The following is an 18,468-nucleotide window of genomic DNA, read 5'->3' as shown; positions in this document are numbered from 1 at the left end:
AAAGATTCTTGAGAGCCCAAGAAAAACGCTCTCCTGTGCCACGAAGCCATGGTGCAGTCTCACTGGTAGTGTTTGAGAACAAAATTAGCTTTGATCATGGAGACAAGAAATAAGAGTGCCAGGTACCTGCTTGCTCTAGCAATCAGGTTAATTTTAACAAGTCTGAACAGGTGTATCACAACCCTATAAATAAGAAGGAATGCAGAGCAGAGCCCAGTTTTTATCCTGCTTTCTGTGTATGTGTATATTTACCTTCAGCCAAAATCAGCTGCTTTGCAGGAAAAGCCTCCCCTGCTGCAAGTCTTGTTCCTATGCCTAGAAAGGTGAAGGGAAGTCTTGGGAGCAAGTAGTCATTACACAGCCATCACTGGCAGCCTGAGCTGGCCGTAATAACAGGTACGGAAGTCTACAGGCACCGGTTGGCAAGTACTTAATCCTGCAAATCAAACTGGGTCGTGTTGTCAGTGAGCTTTGTGTGGTTGTGGCATGTAGTGTAATTCATCTTAAAAGCTTCTCCTTTGGTTCTCCTCTTTGAGCAGATCAGTGTAGTCAGATCTGCCTCGCTTCTTACCTTTGGGAACTCCTGGTTTGTCTTCCTCTGTTTTGTCTCTTGTAGTTAAAGGAAGTGCCAGAGTTGCAAAGGGAGCTGCAGACCATGAAAATAGCCCTTGCAGAAGCCAACATGGACAAGGCCCGCCTTCTGCAGGAAATTAGGAAATACAATCCCCTCTTCCAGCTCTGACAGTGAAGGCCCAGGCTGCAGCTGCTCAGGAGGAGTGGAGACCACCACCAGCACTAAGGCGGCTAGTTTGATTATATTGCTGCTAAATGGGTCGACCCACTGGAGACTGGTCACCTCTAAGAATGGAAACCAACTGTGATTGTAAAATAAACTTGAAAGAGGGAGAAGGGAAGGCAGGCCTGGCTGGGCTGGGCGACAGGGGAGGAGGAAAGAGAAGGAGCTACCAGCTTGCAGCCACTTTACTCTGTCCTGGCAATATGGTGCTACCGTCTGCCACTGAACCAGGGCAGTGCTCAGTCTACAAACAAAAGGTCGGAAGCTGTGGGGGGACCAGTGTTTCTTCATTTGTATGGTGGTACTGAGAGTCGGCTTTCAGCCTGGGAATACCTCTACTTCACCTTTCGTCTAGAGGTGGTTGATGGTGGTTTCTGCTTCTTTTAATCTTCCTTTTTGTGTTCTTGCCCAATCACACATGCCAAAGAACACAGCAAAAGGAGTACAGCTAAGTTACCACATCAAGGAGTGATAGATACGGCCTGAAATTGCTGCTGAGAGCTGTGATGTGAAAGTGTGTGTGTTGTTGCATGAAAATGGAAATTTAGGGGGTCAGTGGGTGTGGGAGATGTCGAAGGGATTTCCCCCTTGTGGAGGGGGGTGAGCCTGATTATTCCTCCATAACAGGGCCAGGATAGTAAAGAGATTCCTTCAGATTTCTTTTTCCACCAGTAATTTGCTGTGTTAGGACAGAATCAGTAGTATATTAGCCTTAGTCTGGTTCATTCTCACTTAATCCCATAAAGTTTGGCTTTATTGCTCGTAAAGCACAAAGGAATTCATTATTTCATTACAAAGGAATATTCAATCTTTCTTTAATTTTGAAATCAAAGAACAGGAGTCAAGGAAGCTGGATAAGTCATGGGATGGGATCACCTGTATGTTCCCTTTGGGGCACATGCTGTCTTCATAGCAGAGATTGACCAGTGGAGAAGGAGAGAGCAGCAGTGGCTGTACAAGGAAATAGCTGTCTGCATTCTTACACAGTCATGTATTTTTTATTAACACTGAGCTCATGCCCAGTCTTTAACAGGGATATTGGTGTGCGGGTCAAGAATAGGGTGCTGAGCGTATGGGCTAGACCTCCTTGGGTGGAGTCTGACACTATTAACTGCTCACTGTGGGGTGGAGATGAAACAGCAGCTGTGGTGAGGAACACAGCTTGTACTCTCACTTTCTCTGGAGCTACTTTCCTGGAGAGGAAGAAGTCTCTGTGGTCAAATGGTGACTGACTTAATTCATAAAGAAACTGCCTCTACAAGTTTTTAAAAAAACAACTAGTAAAACTTGAAGTAAGCACTAATTAAAAACAGGTATGTCATTTCTGAAGTGCAAGAATTGAACCCACTCCTGAAGGCAAACTGGTATGTGATTGCTTTGTTCTGCTAGTCCAGGTGGTACGTGGTCGAGGTGCTGAGCAAGGACGCAGGTGCGTTGCTACCTGCAGTAAGGGGCAGTTGTGAAGGGAGAAGCTGTTACAAAAGAGAACTTGCTTTGTGTTCTGATACCAAATGGTGCAAGTTTTGGCCCCCTCTGTGTTACGGATGAATGCCTGTTCCTTCCCCTGTCACACACAGCATCTTTACCGTGTGCAGAGTGTTTTGGATTTTAACATATTTCAAACTTTGATTTGGATTTGTTCCAGATGCATTTTGTGTTTGTTTGAATGTACCATTTCTGATGCACATGCTTCTTACTGCATGTAAAACAAAGTAGTGATTGACACACACTGAGTGCTAGCAAAAAGGAGATTATATGTGATTTTCCTTTATTAATCAGCTGAAAGCTACACCTGTCTATAAGAGCTAAGCAATGCCTATTTTGTTTCTTAGATGAGCACACTCCTGAAAACTTTAATCTTACGGGTTTTTCCTATTTTTTCTACTTAAGCATTAGTTCATTGAAATTAGTTTAGCTAAAGTAATATAAGATTTGAATTCTGCTTGCTATGTAAGGAGCAGCCTCTGATTTACAAGCCATAATGAGTTGAGGTCTGGGGGCTACACAAAAAAAGCAAACAACTTGAGTTTTTTGGGTTTTTTTTCCTACTGTGCTTTTATACACTTGTCCCTTTGCCCAGCTCTGGAGCTGCTGAACACTTCCCTTTAACAGAGACTCCTGAGATCATTTTAGCTCTTCTCTAGCCCTAGGGGGAATAGGAATGTATTTACAGCGTTAGGTTAGATTTGGAGACACTGGTGATCTGTGGCTTATGAAGAGCCAAAAATGAATTCCTTGCAGTTGTTAGCTCTTACTCCAAAGAAAGAGGGCATGCAAGAGAACAGGCGCGAGACAAAGGGTGATAAAAGTAACTGTCATTCTTCAGATCCTTATCTTAACTCAGCGTTTGAATCCACTAGACTGAAGGTAGCCCTGAATAACACTCGCTGGAATTAGTGCTTGTATACTAGCTTAGAACAGCCAGCCTCGGGGCAGCTTATCCTCGTGGAGTCCAGTATTTCTGCCATCTCTTTGTCTGCCAGGATGTGACTGACCAGGGCCTAAAATCAGATATGACAGCAGCTGCAAAAGCCTGACCTTCCTTCTAGAAACTCTGGAAGCAGGCAGGCACAAATGAGTTCAAGGGAGGAATATTTGCCTTTGGCAGAAGCAGGAGCTGAAGGCTCCGCAGCGGCACATGGTGCAGTCGCCCTCACCATCCACTTTGCCTGTGCTACATCCACTGTTTGGATGCTGTGACTTGTGTGAGTTTCCTTCTCTCCACCGCAGAGGATCGCTTCTTGTTCTTGGCAGACAACCTTCGTGTTTTCCCTGGAGCGCCCCATCCCCCTGTGTCCCACCCCCTGCCCAAGCAGCCTTTGACAGGTTAGATCTGTGTTACTGCCTGTGATGGAAGATGTACTAGAGCAGCCCGTCAGGCCTGCTCTCAAGAGGAAAATGCACTTTAACTTTTTAAGCATCAGTGGGCATTTCTTTCACCACTATCGCCTCGTGCATAGAAGAATTCAGAAGTAAAAGCAGGGGTTCAAGTTACCTCCAGTGGTAAAGATGAGACTATTGCTGTGAAAAGTTCTCAGAGTAAGAAAGGAGGTAACAAAGCATCTATGTATCCACAGATGTGCTTTGAAACAAACCCATATGCAAACAGCTCATTGTAACTAACAACATTGTGAACTGCACAAAACCCCCATAAAGAGAAGCTGAACTTTGTACCTATGCGCTTCTGTGCTTGCTCCCTCTTCCTCTGTGAAGCAAGAGATAGAAGAACGCTTGCCTTAGGTGGAATGCAATGGTATTCTTGCTTTTTATTCACTAATTGCTTGAAAGTGGGAGGCTTGTCTTCTCTTTCAAATTTTCAAAACTTTTTGTTCGTCTACAGCCAGCTTGGGAAAGCAGTAGGGCAAAAAGGGTCTTCCTAGACTGGTGCCTACTTGCAGTGTCACAGAACTACTTACCTCTCCCTTCCGTGCGTGCAGAGTGAACAGAGCTGGGGCCAAGTTATTTACAGCAAGCTTCTTGCTCCAGCAACTCAAGTCAACCTGTTCTGTTTCAGAAAAATTAAAACTACTTCCACTTTTTTTCTAAATATGAGTAAGAACTGGAAAAAAAAAATCCACTTCCTTTCTACATGGTGTTTATGTGGAACAGGGAAGCACAAAACCTCCAGTTTCTTGACTGATGAATAGCAAAGTTTACTTTTTAAAGCCTTTTATTTAAGGACTCTTTCTGTGTTAATGATGAGAGCCAACTTAATCCTTTGTGTAACTATAATACAGTTACTCTAGGGAGGGCACATGGCCTCAGCATCTCTTACATTTAGTTAGCAGGAGAAGCGTGCTCAAATGGGAATATGGTATGTACAGGGGGGGTAATGTACAAGTCTGAACTTGAATTTGAGTCTTAGGCAGTATTGGAACTCTGTTGCAGTATGTTATTTCCACTCATGCATTTACTGGTTCTATGAACCATGAAAAATTAAACTTGTTAACCTCCTCACTGGTGCATGCTTTTTTCCTTTCCCTCCCTAGTTTCTGTACTCCTAATACCTGCCTAGTTGTATTGTTTTCTAGACAACTGCATAAAGCTGGCTTCAGGAAGAACAGCTGAGCGCTGACTTCAGCATCAGCTTTCAGCATGCGTTCCCTGGCTTGTGCTAATAGAACAATACATGCCAGAGGCAAGGGAAGCTTCATGAACATGTTGGGGTTGGTTGAGACAGATCATCACATTGCACTCTCCCTACTTGGAATCACACAAACACAATTACACAATTAGTATTTCATTGCTCTCTCCAGAGCAAAAGAAGCTATTCACATCCCAGCAAGACTATGAAAACAGTAACAAGTTTAATGTACAAGAAGACACTTCTGTACCTAGACACCACTACATCCATGCCAGCAGAGAGTATGACCCTGTTGGGTAAATACGCCGAAGACCTTGAAGGTTCCTGTCCCTGGTCTGTTGATGTATAGGACCCTGAGGACTGAGTCAATTGTTTGGCCGCCGCCTGCTTCCACGTATTGCTAAGGTCACAAGCCGGACTTCAGCAGTTACTTTAGGAAGCCTCACCGTGGCTGCTTAAATGAAAGTCTACACGCAATAAAATGTTTACAGGCTCCTTGAAGGGGAGGCTCTAATATCACAACAAGCTCAGTGGGGCAACTGCATTACCCCACACAGAGGTCTTCTGAGCTTCATCTGCAGCACTTTTTCCCCTGCCCTCCTACCCCATCAGCCATGCCAAGAGTGTTAATGGCTACATTTTGTAAACCGAAAACAAGCCACATACTTAAAAGCAAGCTGAATTGAGTGCAACTTCAGCATCAAGGTTTGTTTTCCTATAGGCCCCTGGAGAACAACGTGGGCAGGCGACAACAGAGGCTTGGAGTGCTTAAGCCCCATAGCTCTGCTGCAGCTCTTGAGGTTACACAGTACCCAACTGGAAGCTTGTTTTAACTTCTGTCTTCTCTTGCTGCTGTTGAGATACTTCAGTGGAAGATGATTTTCTTATATTTGGAATTGGGTATCTGTCCCCGTGACTTGAGCCTCCTGACCGCCTCTCGCATGTGCTTGGGCTGTAGAGGTGGCAGCTCTCCCCACTTCTCACATACATCCAGTGCTAAACAAAAAACAAGAGTTCACATGAGCAGGACAGCTAAGCTGAGCCAGTCTCCTAACAGGTGATACTTGAAAAGCCTCCTACTGTTTGAGCTTTAATTTTAAAGGCAACAGGTAGCTTTTTTGTTCAGAGTTTACAGTTCATTTTATTAATGCATGAGAATGAAACTGCCTTATGTGGTTCTCTGACTAAAAGAAAAGTTAGTCCTAGAGGCATCGGCACTGGACAAGAATAGACCACTTTTCAAGCAGCTCCAGCTACTATGGAATATGCTATTTAAGTCACACAAAAACTTGGCAACGCCTTAGGATCTTAAGCCTTCCACTTTAAAACCCAATCTAGGGATGTTTTTATGTTTTGGGGTCATTATGTGCAGGAGCAATAGGAAGGTACAATTTACAATGGACTTACAGGCCAATTCCTTTTCCATCAGAGTAAGCATCACTTACACCTCCTGCCAAGGACATGAAGCAATTAAGTACAGCGGTGAAGCTGCTTATCCAAAATGCCTCAGGTAACAGAGGGAGCTGCAGCAGGGAAACTGCCAAGCTGCATCATCCTGGATAAGATAATCCCTGCATGTATAGGCCACATGTTTTGCATGACAAGTCTATACTGAGCAGATGGCATGAACAAACAGTATCATCTCCTCCTGGAATGTGAACAAGGAGGAAAAAAAAACATACTCAGCTAGGTCAGCCTTCTACAGGATATCCCAAAGAGACCTCAGCTCATTGCTTAAAGCATGAGTCTTACAGGTAAGAGGCCTAAATAACTTATTTCCCTTCTGGGCTGAATTTGTTGTCCACAGCAGTATTAGCTAAAGATCTTGCTCACATGCTGACTTGTGTAGCAAGAATGTTGAGATTATCTTCCTTTGAAGAGAAAAAAAAAAGGAGGTCAGTGGTCCCCAACTTCTACTTGTATTGGCTCACAGGCAATAATATGATTAAAATGGACTACAGACAACAGTATGCTTCACCCCTCAGTTTCTTTCTTAACAGTTGTCTTCTGCAGCTGCTGAAGGTCTTAGAGGGTCTTGCAGGACAGTATGTTAAGCAGCAGTCCTGGATTAGGAACCACTAGAATTCCCAGTCTTGTTTCATATCCTTCTGCTTGCTTTTAAGCAATGAATTTACCACTGTACTTTTAAGCTTTTACTCCACAATAACATATACCACTTACCTTCCTCCACCACCTCCCCAACGAAGACCTTGGAAATGCCGGACATGGCAATAACTACGTTCTGAGAGACGGAGGTGCCAGTAATTGACTGGATCAGCTTGACAAGCAGAGAAGAGAGAGACAGTTGAATGAAGCACACACAGCAATAGTGAAATTACTGGTGATTACTTTTATCTGTTGCCCCATGCCCTCTAACAGCTTTCAATTAAGACAGCTTGGCAGCGACCTCCGTTTAAACTGCATAAACCATGCAAATTCACTAAACTAGAACACAAGCAGATAAGCTGATCTGAGGACAACGGCCTCAGCCACAAAGGCTAAGATAAGCAGCTGGAAGAGAAGGTGCATCCACAGCCTGCACGTACAGCAGAGCCAGCTCTTACGCTGTCTTAGATCCGCAAGCCTATGGCTAGGCTTGGTAAGGCTCAGCCTTTTACGCCAGCCCACTTTGCTCATAGTTTTTCCCTGCAGCAAAGCATTATTAAAACCCTACCCGTTTAATAGCAGCTTTGGGGAAAGCAGACCGGCGATACATCTCATAACGATTCAACTGTTCTTCAGAAAAGGAAGAGACCAGTATTCTGGGGTGGAGAAAATTGATCATTTACAGGACATAGAAAAAAAAAAAAAGAGGAAAAAAAAAGTATAAGACTTCTCTGCCTACTGAAACAGTCTTGCAGAACCTTTCTACCATCCCAAAGCTCCTGCAGTACAGAACAGAGCCAGAATAGGAAAGACCATTCCAGCTGTGCTAAAATTTATATGCAAAGTGACTAGGCCCATTCAGGAGGGCAGAGATCTGGGAAAGAACTAGAGAAGTCATCAGCAACAGTCTCATAAAGCAATTAAAGGTGCATTACACGGTCTGCATTGCTAGAAGCAAACTGCGCAGTGAGTTGTGCCCTCCTGAGCACCAGCCTCCTCCGGGGAGCAGCCTGGGAGGAGGCGCTGCCCGGCCCCAAGCACCGCCACTTACTGCATCTTCTGGATCTCGTCCTCGTCCACTTTGTGCTTCTTCTCCTTCCTCTCCTTCAGCTCCAGCTTCACCTTCTTGGCCGCGCACGGCTGCAGGCTTGGGTCCTCCCCGTCCATCGCCTCGCCCTCGGCGCTCCTCACCTGGGCGAGAGCGCTCGGCTCGGATCGGTGGCCCCACGGCCCGGCCCCGCTCCCCGCTCCCCGGCCCGCTCCGGTCCCGCGCCCCCTTCCCGCTCCCGCCTCAGCCCCGGCCTGGCCTCACCTCCCCCACCTGCGCCTCCGCCTTGGGCTCGCCGCCCCCACCGGCCTCTCCCGCCTCGCCCTCAGCCGCCGCCTCCGCGGCTTCCGGCTCCTCCGCGGCCGCCGCTCCGGGCCCGGGGGGAGACGAGGCGGCGGCCGGCGGCGGCTCCGGGGCGGAGGCGGCGGCCCCGAGCTCCTCGCGGCCCGGCGAGCCGGGCTCCGCCATCGCTTCCCGCGGCAGCGGCGGCGCCTCCTGATGACGTCACCGCTACGGCTGCCGCGAAGGGCCGCGCCTTGCCGGCGGCGGGGCGGGGCCTGTCGCCACGGCAACGAGGCCTGCCCGGGGGTGAGTGATGGCGCCGGGGCGGGGCCGGGGGGACCGGGGGGTACTGGGAGAGCCGGGGGGGGGGGTAGTGGGGCAGGAAGGCCTTGGGGTACCGGCAGAGAGGGGTGGGAAGGCCTTGGGGGTACTGGGGTAGTGGGGCGCGAGTGCTGGGGGATACTGGGGTACCGGGGTGGGAAGGGCCGGGACAGATCCTGGGGTACCGGGGCGGGAAGGGCTGGGAAGGTGGGTACTGGGTTCCCGGGGTGGGAAGGGCACTTGGACGGGGGCAGCCCCGCATCCCCTTCCTGCTTCTGGAGCAAAGGGAGGGTCCTTACAGTGAGTTGTTACTGGAGTCGTTACAGGCATGTGTTCTCAGCACGGGATTTTTGCATGAAAATAAGAGAAAAAGGTAAATATCAAAAAGAAGTGTTACGGTAGGGACAGAGTCTGGAGTCTGGAGCTGTGAAAACAGCTCAGTCTCTGGGCGCACGCTTTATTCTGTGGCTCTGCAACCCAGATCAAAGCCACCAACAAAGCAGCGCTCTCTGAGGCGCTGGCACGGGTCTCCTGCTGATTTTGTTTCTGGGAAGCAGGAATCAATTTGGAAAGGCTAACCCAGTCGGTTTTCTGCATTGTTCTTGTAGCAGGGCACCACACGACACAGGAGGGAGCAGCAGGGTTGGGGCGAGACGCAGGGAAGCCGGGACTCCCGCGTTCCTGGCCCCCCTGACGCCTTCTCAGCCTGTGAGTTCTGACACCGCTTCTTTGTTTCTTCCTTTGTTGTAGGGTAAAGCAGCGATAACGCCGACCCGCTTCACAGGGCGATGGGATTAATTCCAGCTTGCAAAATACTCTGAGCGCCTTTGGTGAAAGGCGCGAAATATGTGAAATTTCCAGTGGCCCCTTCACGCGTCAGCCTCCCCTGCAGGCTCTGGCGAGGCAGGGTCCGGCCGCTGCCGTATGCGCCAGGCTACACCGGCACGCGGTGACGCAGCACGTGGAGTCCCGGACGAGCGCTCAGCACCGCAAAGCAGGGGATGTTTTTGATGGGCACCAAGGCTGCGATCTCCTGTGAGTCTCCTCCTGCGTATTTCCTACGAGGTGAGATGGGGAGGAATGACATTTGTCTCCCCTCTCTCGAGCGCAGACTGCGCTGCGTAAGGGGTGTCCCCCAACAAGAGCACTGAAAATTGCCTGAGAGAAACTGTGGCAAATCTGCTTCAGTCCTGCTGGAGGCGGAGCGACCGAGGCTGGCTCTGCGAGAGGACTGATGCTGTTAATCTGCTGTTCAAATCATGTTGCGTGCTCGCACATAGGCTGCCATCGCAGCTGCTTTTGGCCATTTCACTTCCCCTTGTAGAGTGATCTTCAGCCCATGCAGAGCACCAGCACCGTTCCTCCCCAGAAGACTTTGCTATGGGAAACAGCTGCGAAATCACCGGTGAATGTTCCTTTTTCATGTCTCTCTCTCCAATAAATGCACAGAACGAAAGCCCTGGCAAAGATGTGCCTTATTTGAATAGTTCTAGGAATTAATTCTTGTACATGTTATGCCCAACTGCTGTAGCAACGGGCGTGCTGGAAATGCAGAAAGCGATGGGCTTAGCCAGAAGGCAGTCCCGTGCTGTAACCCCACCTTTGCATTATTCACATCCCTCCCTTTCATGATTGCAGCAGCCTCCTTAGCTTTAACAAATAAAATTAGCCAAAGTGAAATTAATTTGAAATCCCCTAAAAAAAGAAAAAAAATAGCCAGAAATCATTTAAGGGATTTATTGAACTAAGGAGGGTATAAATTGCCCTTTGGGGCTTCCTCCTCTGCCCAGGCGCTAACACCGCAGGCCTTCCTGTGTGTCCAGCCCTCATGCAGGGGGGACTTGGGGACACCCTGGCCCTCATGCAGGGGGGTTTCGGGACCCCCCAGCCCTCATGCACAGGGGTTTCAGGGCCCCCCAGCCCTCACACATGAGGGTTTCGAGGCCCCCCAGCCCCCTTGCCCTGGGGGGTTTCATGCCCCCCAGCCGCAGCGGTGTTTGCAGAGGCGGCGCATGCCCCGACCAGGCTGCGCCGGGGGTGGGGGGGGTGGGGGGGGCCGCGCCCTGCCCTCCCGCCAGGGGGCGCCCCGCCCCTGTGGGGCGGAGCTTCCTCAGACTACGCCCCTTGTGGGCGTGGCTGAGGGCGGAGAGGCCAGCAGGGGGCGGGGCCTTCTGCACCGCCCCACCTCATGTCAAGCCCCACCTCATGCCAGGCCCCGCCCCATGCTAGGCCCCGCCCCGGAAAGGACGCGCAGGGGGCGGGGCGGCGGCGGCGGGCGGCCGGGCCGGGCCATGGGGAAGGAGCAGGAGCTGCTGGAGGCCGCCCGCACCGGGAACCTGCCCGCCGTGGAGAAGCTGCTCTCGGGCAAGCGGCTCAGCTCCGGCTTCGGCTCCGGCTCGGGGGGCGGCGGCGGCTCCGGCTCCGGGGGCGGCGGCGGTGGCGGCGGCGGGAGCGGCGGTGTGGGGCACCCGCTGTCCAGTCTCCTCAGGTGAGCGCGGCCCGCGGGGGGCCTGGGGCAGGCGGTGTGGGGCCGGGGGGGCTGTAGGGAGGGGAATGGGGGGCCGTGGGGCAGGAGGTGAGGAGCGTGGGGCTGGGGGGGGCGTGGGGCAGGAGGTGAGGAGCGTGGGGCTGGGGGGGGCGTGGGGCAGGAGGTGAGGAGCGTGGGGCTGGGGGGGCCGTGGGGCGGGAGGTGAGGAGCGTGGGGCTGGGGGGGGCGTGGGGCAGGAGGTGAGGAGCGTGGGGCTGGGGGGGGCGTGGGGCAGGAGGTGAGGAGCGTGGGGCTGGGGGGGGCGTGGGGCAGGAGGTGAGGAGCGTGGGGCTGGGGGGGGCGTGGGGCAGGAGGTGAGGAGCGTGGGGCTGGGGGGGGCGTGGGGCAGGAGGTGAGGAGCGTGGGGCTGGGGGGGCCGTGGGGCAGGAGGTGAGGAGCGTGGGGCAGGCGGTGAGGAACATGGGGCTGGGGGACCGTAGGGCCGTGGGGCAGGAGGTGAGGAGCGTGGGGCTGGGGGACCGTAGGGCCGTGGGGCAGGAGGTGAGGAGCGTGGGGCTGGGGGACCGTGGGGCAGGAGGTGAGGAGCGTGGGGCTGGGGGGCCGTGGGGCAGGAGGTGAGGAGTGTGGGGCTGGGGGGGTTTAGGGCCACAGGGCCAGCCGTGGCAGAGGTAGGCAGTATGGGGCTGTGGGTCATGCTGACGGGCGCTGGGGGGAGGCTGCAGGGGTTGTGGGTTTGGGGGTGCTCTGGGGCGGGGGGGGGGGGGCTGTGGGGTAAGGCCTGGGGCCTGCACCAGCGTGCACTGGAGGAGGAGGGGGACCGGGGTGGGATGAGGCGCTGCGGAGAGGGCCGTGCTGTGGGCGCGTGGGCCGGGGGGGACCCGCGGCCTTGGCGCTGCCCGGGCGCTACGGGACGGCGGGGGCAAGGCGCCAGGCGCCGGCAGGGGCTCGTGTCCTCGTCCCCGGGGTCTGCGTGTGTGTGTGGCTGGGAGGGCTGGCAGACGAGGCTGTCTGGAGCGCGTGCTGCCAGGGTTGGGTGCTGCCTGGTGATGTGTCCCCAGGGCTTAAACCGCCGTCGGCTTCGGCTGCAGGGTTACGTGTGCCGTTGGTTACGGGGGATAGCTGGGGACTGGCATGGCAGGGAAAACGTGCTGTATTTGGGGAAGGGGCAGCGGGACTCCAGGTTAGGATGCCAGAAGAGATTGGCAAATCTGAAGCCAGGAGCGTGTGTGTGTTCCCATGGTGAGGGAAGCTGCTGGATGAATTTACAGGGGCAGATGTGCAGCTGGGTGTTCAGCAAGATGTCCTCTCCCGCCCTTGCTCTCCTTGCATTCGCTTCATGCTTATTCTCCCTTCTTCTGTGATTTTCACTGCTTGCAGAAATGCTGTTGCGGCTCGCAAATTGGCCGTGGCTTGGTCAGGCTTGAGGGTCAATGGTGCTGTGCTCTGCGCTGCACAAGCTCATGCAGGGCATAGTCCTCTGCTTTGGCATCTGAAGTACCGCTCTGTAACTTGCTCTGTTTTGAAGCTCGCAGACCTTTGTTAGTTTTTTCTCCTCCCCTTTTTTTGGCATCTCGCAAGGGAACCACTTGCTGGTGTATTTCTCAAGTTGCAGCTTTTTTGCTGTTTCAGCCCATCTGCTGAAAATGCCATTCTCGTTCCCTGATCTTCTTGTTTGTATTGGAGGGGAGGAGGCGACTGAGTCCATTGCTGAGTGACGCTGTCACTGTGTAGCTTGACTGCTCAGAAGGATGTGACTTGCTCATTTGTGCTTAAACTTGATCTGCTTTTCCTTTTACAAAACCTGACTGGAAATATGCTGTTGCACATTGAATGGCAGAGATGCACTGTCACGGACAGATTTGCTTTCCTGGTGCGTATACATCGGTCTCTCAAATGTAAATGTGTTCTTGGGTCGAACTTTATACTTCTCTTTTAATATATTAAACACACTGAGTCCTTGTTCTGAGTGGGAAATTGCTCTGAACACTTCAGGCTCATCTATGTTAGAAGACAGATGTACTTGTAGGGTGTTTAGATAAAGTGGAGAGGGTCAACTGAGTTAAATACACACTGCAAGTGTTATCAGCCTCTTGTTCTAACAGCGCCACCACACTACTCGACAGTGTGTGGTAATGACGGCGACCTTTGTTTTTCCTGGTGAGACAACTGCTTGTGCTACCAGTTGATTTGTGGAGTGGGGAGGCTGCTTGACATCTGATCGGTTAGCTTGTTTTTTTTCCACATGTAAACACAGTGTGGTGTATAGCCGTGTCTGAAGGATGGTGAATGTCAGCTGTCGTTCATTTACTCGCCTGCCTTAAAAGTCTCTTAGTTGACACTATGAGGATCCCTTTCTCTCACCAAACCTCTCAATTTTTGAACCTCTTTCTCCCTGCCGTTGGGTTACAGTAAAACTTTGGGCATGAGTGGTTTCCCTTCTGGAAGCGTGTTGGTGTTCTCAGCGTTTTTGGAGTCATTGCAGCGCGCGTGTTAACGCGATGCATGAGCTCTGCAATAGCATCCCTTGATGCACAACCATCTGCGCGCACGTGTCCACACCGATGGGAGCCCCGCCGCGCGGATTGTGACCTTTACACCGTGTTTGCACATGCAGCGACTGCGGTCTTCCCAGACGCGGAGGTGATAAAGCCTGGGGAGCGGTCCCGAGGCTGGTCTGCTCCGACCTGTCGGCACCTTTTGCTAACTGACAGTTGGGGCGAGAGCTCAGGGGGTTGCTCTGGGCCTGCAGTTGTTGCTTTCCCACTTGCGGTGCCTGGAGAGCATGCGAGGGCTTGGCATGGATGTTGATGATGTGTGTCACTCAGATATTGAAAATGGGCTTTTGACGATTTAGAGGCTTTCTGATGATTTCTGGTGTCCTGTCAATTTGTTATGCTTTTACTTTGGATTAAATGACTCCAAGTGGAAAAAATCACTTCTGCTTGTTTTATAGACACAAGGTTTTTGTGAGGAACAGCCACTAAATGAACTTGCAATGAGAAGCCTGACAATTTTTTGGGGAGCAATTGGGACAAGCTGGGCAGTGTTCAAAACTGCTGTTTTCTGTAGCATGAACCCAATCCGTACAGCTTGTTCAGCAACAATAACCCTATGGAGTCCTGGTGGGACTGTGAGATGGCTCTAAAACGTAGCTCTCCTTAGGGGGTTGTTATAGCATCAACCACACTCCTTCGCGTCCCCTTACTAGAGCAATAATAAATTGGATTTTGATCATTGCAGTGGGGATTGAGTTTCCAAAAAAAAAAAAATAACCAGACTGAATTTCCAAGTGACCTCAATGTATCAGAGAAGAAATTTGGGCAGTCCTCTCTTGTGTAGCATCCTGTCTCTGTTGTGGTCTGGTTTTACTCTGCAAAGTGTGAAATTAGCTCTTGCCCCTGGTGCCAAGACCTGATTACTGACTTCTTTGCTCCTCTCTGGAGGTGCGTGATTCCTCGGGAGCACCTTCACCTGTGGTTTCCCTGCTTCCTGGGGGCAGGGAGGATGTGGCAATAAGTACTCTGCAGCAGGCTAGGTATTTAATTATAGCTAACTTTGCTTTTCTGTGCTCCTTTTAAAATAACTTCAAGGGGCTGGAAGCAGGAAATATGAAATTTTGTCTGCCTTACACTTAGTGGAAAGTCGAAGGGGGCAACTTAAAGGGAACTGGTGGTGTGGGAGGGAGGGTGAAGGGGTAGAGGTGGCAGAAAATGGTCTCAGCTGTGCTGACAGTGGTCTGCCCCACCACCCCCTGCCTTCTCTGGAGGACAATATCCAAAGGTGTGCGACAAGTCAAGAATAACTTTGGAATAACTTTAAAGTTGTTTTCCCTTAAATCTTATTTCTGTATCTTGATTTTTTTTCCCTAATGATGATTAGGTGCATTTTCTAAATTGAAAACAATAAATATGGACTGGAAATGTGCCAAGAGAGTGTCACAGTGACAATGAAGTGGGAGCATTAATGGAAGAAATAAATTGATGGAGAAGGCTAAGGTGCTTCGGCTGGTGGCTAACTCTTTATCAAGACTCTACAGTGCAGGAAAGCTGGTTAAACAGTATCGACTTTCAGTGTTAGTAGATAAAGAAATCACAAAATAGGTATCGGGAGCAGGGATTTAGTTTTTTGTATATATGATAAAGCTGTATCTAAGAGAACTTAAGTTATAAAGCATTGCCATTTGTCATCTGTCATCTGAGATTTGGAAGTATCGAGACTGGGGCAAGACTCCTTGTTCAGACGTGGGTGTTGCTGAAAGCTTCTGGCACAAAATGACCTTATGTCTTTTTTAACAGCTAAAAGCAGTTTGTTGTTGGGGCGTCTATGAAAAGCTTCTGAATGGAGACGCAGTTGAGCGAGTGTCAAACTGCTGTCAGACTGCAAGGCGAGAGGATGGCGTGAAGTTTGTGGGGTAGGGGTCTGCATCAATTGTAAAGGAAAGACAGGTTACACCCTGCACATCCCTAAGGCTCATTGATGCGAGAAACTTTGCTAGTGTTAGCACAGGGATCTTTTCTAACTAGGGATTGCTTACCATTTGGTTGTGGCGGAGAAGCTTTTCCTTGGTCACTTTGGTATGTTTTGCGTTTTCCCTTCCTCAGACAAGTTTTGGCAGCTTTCGTTTTTTGTGCAGTCATTTTGATTCTTGGTCCTGCTGAAGCTGGCTTTGATGATCTAGATTGTATACTTTAAAAGAGATATCTGCTGGTTATGGAGCTGCTCTGCTCTCCTTGGGTCCCCTGAAGCTCATGCCAAGAACAGGGTCATAAATGCTCTGCTGGGCTGACAGAGCTCCCTTGTTCCTTCTCCCAGCTGGTTTCAGGTCTTTTGATGTCAGCGCAGTATTTCAGTTCCTGTTTTTTAACTGTCTTACTGTTTGGACTACCTGTTCTCGAAAGAACATCTCGCTTTCCTAGGCATTGGGCCCAGTTTCTTCTGTGCAGTTCTACAGCATTTGAGGTGGGTCACAAAAAATAGTTTTTGAATTAGATACACTGCACATAAAAACAGTGGGCAGTTAAGCTTATTACAATTTAAAAGTGAACTTTGTCAGGTCTGGAGACTTCATGCTTCCTGCTTAGATCAGTTGTGGAGCCCTCTAGGGTGTGAAAGACATGAATAAACTCCAGATGAAATGGTAAAATTCTGTAGGTAAGCAGGGAGAAAGGTGTGATGGGCTGTGATAAGTCAGATGAGAAGGAAGCACAAAAGGTAGAATGGAGGATAAAACCTCTCCCTAGGGGGCAAATGTGCCACTGTATAACACTAAAAATATTAGGAAAATAAACGCCAGCAGAAAGCTAATGTGGATAAGGGAATGCAAGTGGTAGGTTGCGCTATTAAGAAGGGTATAGAGAGGATAAGCAAGAGAGGAGAAGGAGATCAGTTTCTGGCTTTTGGCAAGGCAGATGGTGGGACCTACACAGAGATGGTGCCTTGCCAGTGTTTGGGGAGGAGGTGGCTTGCCAGTCTTAGAGGATTCGTGCCGCTGCTCAAGCTGCCCCTAGGATCTACTCACGTAATGTGGTGATTGGCGAAAGCAGCTCCAGGAACGTGGTGCAGGCCGTAGTCCTCCGATCTCCACTCCTTGACAGTGTAGTAGTTGCTCCGTTTTCGGAATGTATCTCATACAGCAGCAGGAAAAACATTTCTTGTTGATCAGTGAGCACCTAGCAATACTATCACCTTCACGTAAATGCAGCTTAATGCTTATAAGTAAAAACAAGTCCATAAATTACAAATGCTGTGGGAATCCATCAAGTTTGAGAGTTTTAAGGGGGCGCTTTGCATAGAAACTATAGAATTTAAAATTTTGTTTGCTGCGTCATTGCAAAGTTAGAGGCAGGAAGCAATGAAACAATCCGTGGCCTGAAATATCAAGCGGCATTCAGTAGGTTTAGCCAGCAGCACTAACGATGAGTTGTATCACAGCCAAATCAGAAAGAGTTTTTTATTTTGATCTGACTGGAGCTTTGTCGATCGGAGGGGAGACTGAAGCGCTCTTTGGGCCACAGATTGTATATGTAATCTTCTAAGCGTATTGAGAAGAAACTTCTGCTGTGAATTAGGACCTTTCTCGTATACATCTGTTGTGGGAAAGGATTTGGTGGTTGCTTCACAGAAGCCAAAGCAAGTGTTCTAGTCAATTTGCAGCAGTATTACTGGTGAGTATTTTCTTTGGTTTAGGAAATGACATGGTATAATGGTTAAACACTTAAAGTAGTTTCAAACAGTCCAAATGTGGTTAGTCAGAAGAATGATTTCTGTAGGGTGAGGAGAAAAAAAAAAGTGGGGTTTTATATTTGTTCCTGTGCAGCTTCATGGTTTCAAGAAATGATTCAGATAGTGCTACAAGTTCTGCCTGTGGTCTGAAAATCCAGCTGCAGCCTTTTTGCCTTTTGCTTTTTCATCCAAAACGGAGCTCCCGCACTGTTAGTACCACTGACTGATACCTCTGCTAAGATGAGAGGGAGAGCAGGCTGTAGCTCACTCTGTTGTGGATGGATTTGTGTCAGCAGCTCTAATGGGGGCAAGGTCTTGTCGCTGGCTCCTGTAAGAACAGCAGGATCTGGAGCAGGGTTTTTGTTCTGCACAGGTATTTCTTCCTGAAATTTCAACTACCCTGGTGAGAAACAACACTGAAGATGAAGTGGAAGAGACTTTTGAATAGACCTTCTCCTTTTTCACTCTTTTTATGTGATGGGAGCCCTGGGTATCGTTGGTCATGCATATTGAAGAGGAAAGACGTCTTTGTAGGAGAATGCTGTTATGAAAATCTAAGGATGAGCAGGGTGAGAATTGGGTGTGCATGGGGCACAGAATTGTACTGTAGCTGTTTCCTGGAAAGCAGATGAGATTTGGAGTTGCTCATGTCCCCATAAGGGATGTGAAGGTGTGGGAACACCTGTTTGAGTATGAAATACGCCTGTTCTTTAACTTCCAGCAGAAAAGCAGGAGATGGTTACCCAGCCAAGCATTGCTGTTGGTAACTCAGAGCAGTTACACAAAGTGCAAACTGTGGGCCCTCCAGGTCTCGGAGGGGAAGGAGCGTTGGAGAAAGGAGGAATTGCCCCGTATGTAGCAATGATAGTGCCGTCTAGGCTGTGTCCTTCTGTGCATAGGTGTACTGTTAACATGTTATGTGTTGCCAGGCCCTATGATTAAGTGGCAAGTCCTGCAGTGTTTGGCTGAGATTGTGGCAAGGCAGCAGCAGCTAGGCTCCAAGATCCAAGCTTCCCGGGTTGTGTAAAGGTGCAAACAAAATATTTCCTTATCTTCCCCTTCCCCCATAAAAAGGAAGTTGCTCTTGGTACATTCTTGCTACCTCATAAAATAGGGCTATA

The 18,468-nt window shown here is 49.9% G+C and overlaps 3 protein-coding genes across 9 annotated transcripts in view; 2 read left to right on the top strand and 1 right to left on the bottom strand.

Moving 5' to 3' along the window:
- BLTP3A (bridge-like lipid transfer protein family member 3A) overlaps window positions 1-4,749 on the top strand; it is a 35,110-nt gene extending 30,361 nt beyond the window's left edge. The window contains exon 21 of the mRNA XM_067310782.1: window positions 617-4,749. Within this exon, the coding sequence (XP_067166883.1) occupies window positions 617-742 (126 nt within the window). The 3' untranslated portion in view covers window positions 743-4,749. The remainder of the gene's footprint in view (window positions 1-616) is intronic.
- Window positions 4,750-5,081: 332 nt separating this feature from the next.
- Window positions 5,082-8,542, bottom strand: TAF11 (TATA-box binding protein associated factor 11). Of its 2 annotated transcripts, none has more exons than XM_067310784.1 (5): window positions 8,299-8,542; window positions 8,038-8,177; window positions 7,555-7,642; window positions 7,062-7,158; window positions 5,082-5,876 (listed from the first exon to the last, which is right to left on the bottom strand). In XM_067310784.1, exons 1-5 carry the CDS (start codon window positions 8,500-8,502, stop codon window positions 5,746-5,748), a joined length of 660 nt encoding a protein of 219 aa, XP_067166885.1. In that variant the 5' UTR covers window positions 8,503-8,542; the 3' UTR covers window positions 5,082-5,745. The 2 variants fall into 2 exon arrangements, with proteins under 2 accessions (XP_067166885.1, XP_067166886.1); XM_067310785.1 differs by having other exon boundaries at window positions 8,308-8,542.
- A 2,386-nt stretch (window positions 8,543-10,928) lies between these two features.
- ANKS1A (ankyrin repeat and sterile alpha motif domain containing 1A) overlaps window positions 10,929-18,468 on the top strand; it is a 108,109-nt gene continuing 100,569 nt past the window's right edge. For all 6 annotated transcript variants that reach the window (XR_010886340.1, XM_067310705.1, XM_067310706.1 and 3 more), the window contains exon 1: window positions 10,929-11,125. Coding sequence is in view for 5 of the 6 variants with exons in the window: in XM_067310705.1 (XP_067166806.1) it covers window positions 10,929-11,125 (197 nt within the window). In the remaining variant the exon portion in view is untranslated. The remainder of the gene's footprint in view (window positions 11,126-18,468) is intronic.

Source organism: Apteryx mantelli, chromosome 25 (genome assembly GCF_036417845.1).
Source record: "Apteryx mantelli isolate bAptMan1 chromosome 25, bAptMan1.hap1, whole genome shotgun sequence".
NCBI classification, from domain to species: domain Eukaryota; kingdom Metazoa; phylum Chordata; class Aves; order Apterygiformes; family Apterygidae; genus Apteryx; species Apteryx mantelli.
Note: the sequence above shows the minus strand (reverse complement) of the source record. Positions and strands in the feature narration are given on the sequence as shown.

Coding starts and splice junctions, on each gene's coding strand:
- TAF11 (XM_067310784.1), bottom strand. CDS start 8,502: ATGGCGGAGCCCGGCTCGCCGGGCCGCGAGGAGCTCGGGGCCGCCGCC. Junction 7,159..7,554: donor CCAAAGCTGCTATTAAACGG/GTAGGGTTTTAA, acceptor CTGCTTGTCAAG/CTGATCCAGTCAATTACTGG. Junction 5,877..7,061: donor TGGGGAGGTGGTGGAGGAAG/GTAAGTGGTATA, acceptor TTTTTTGTTTAG/CACTGGATGTATGTGAGAAG.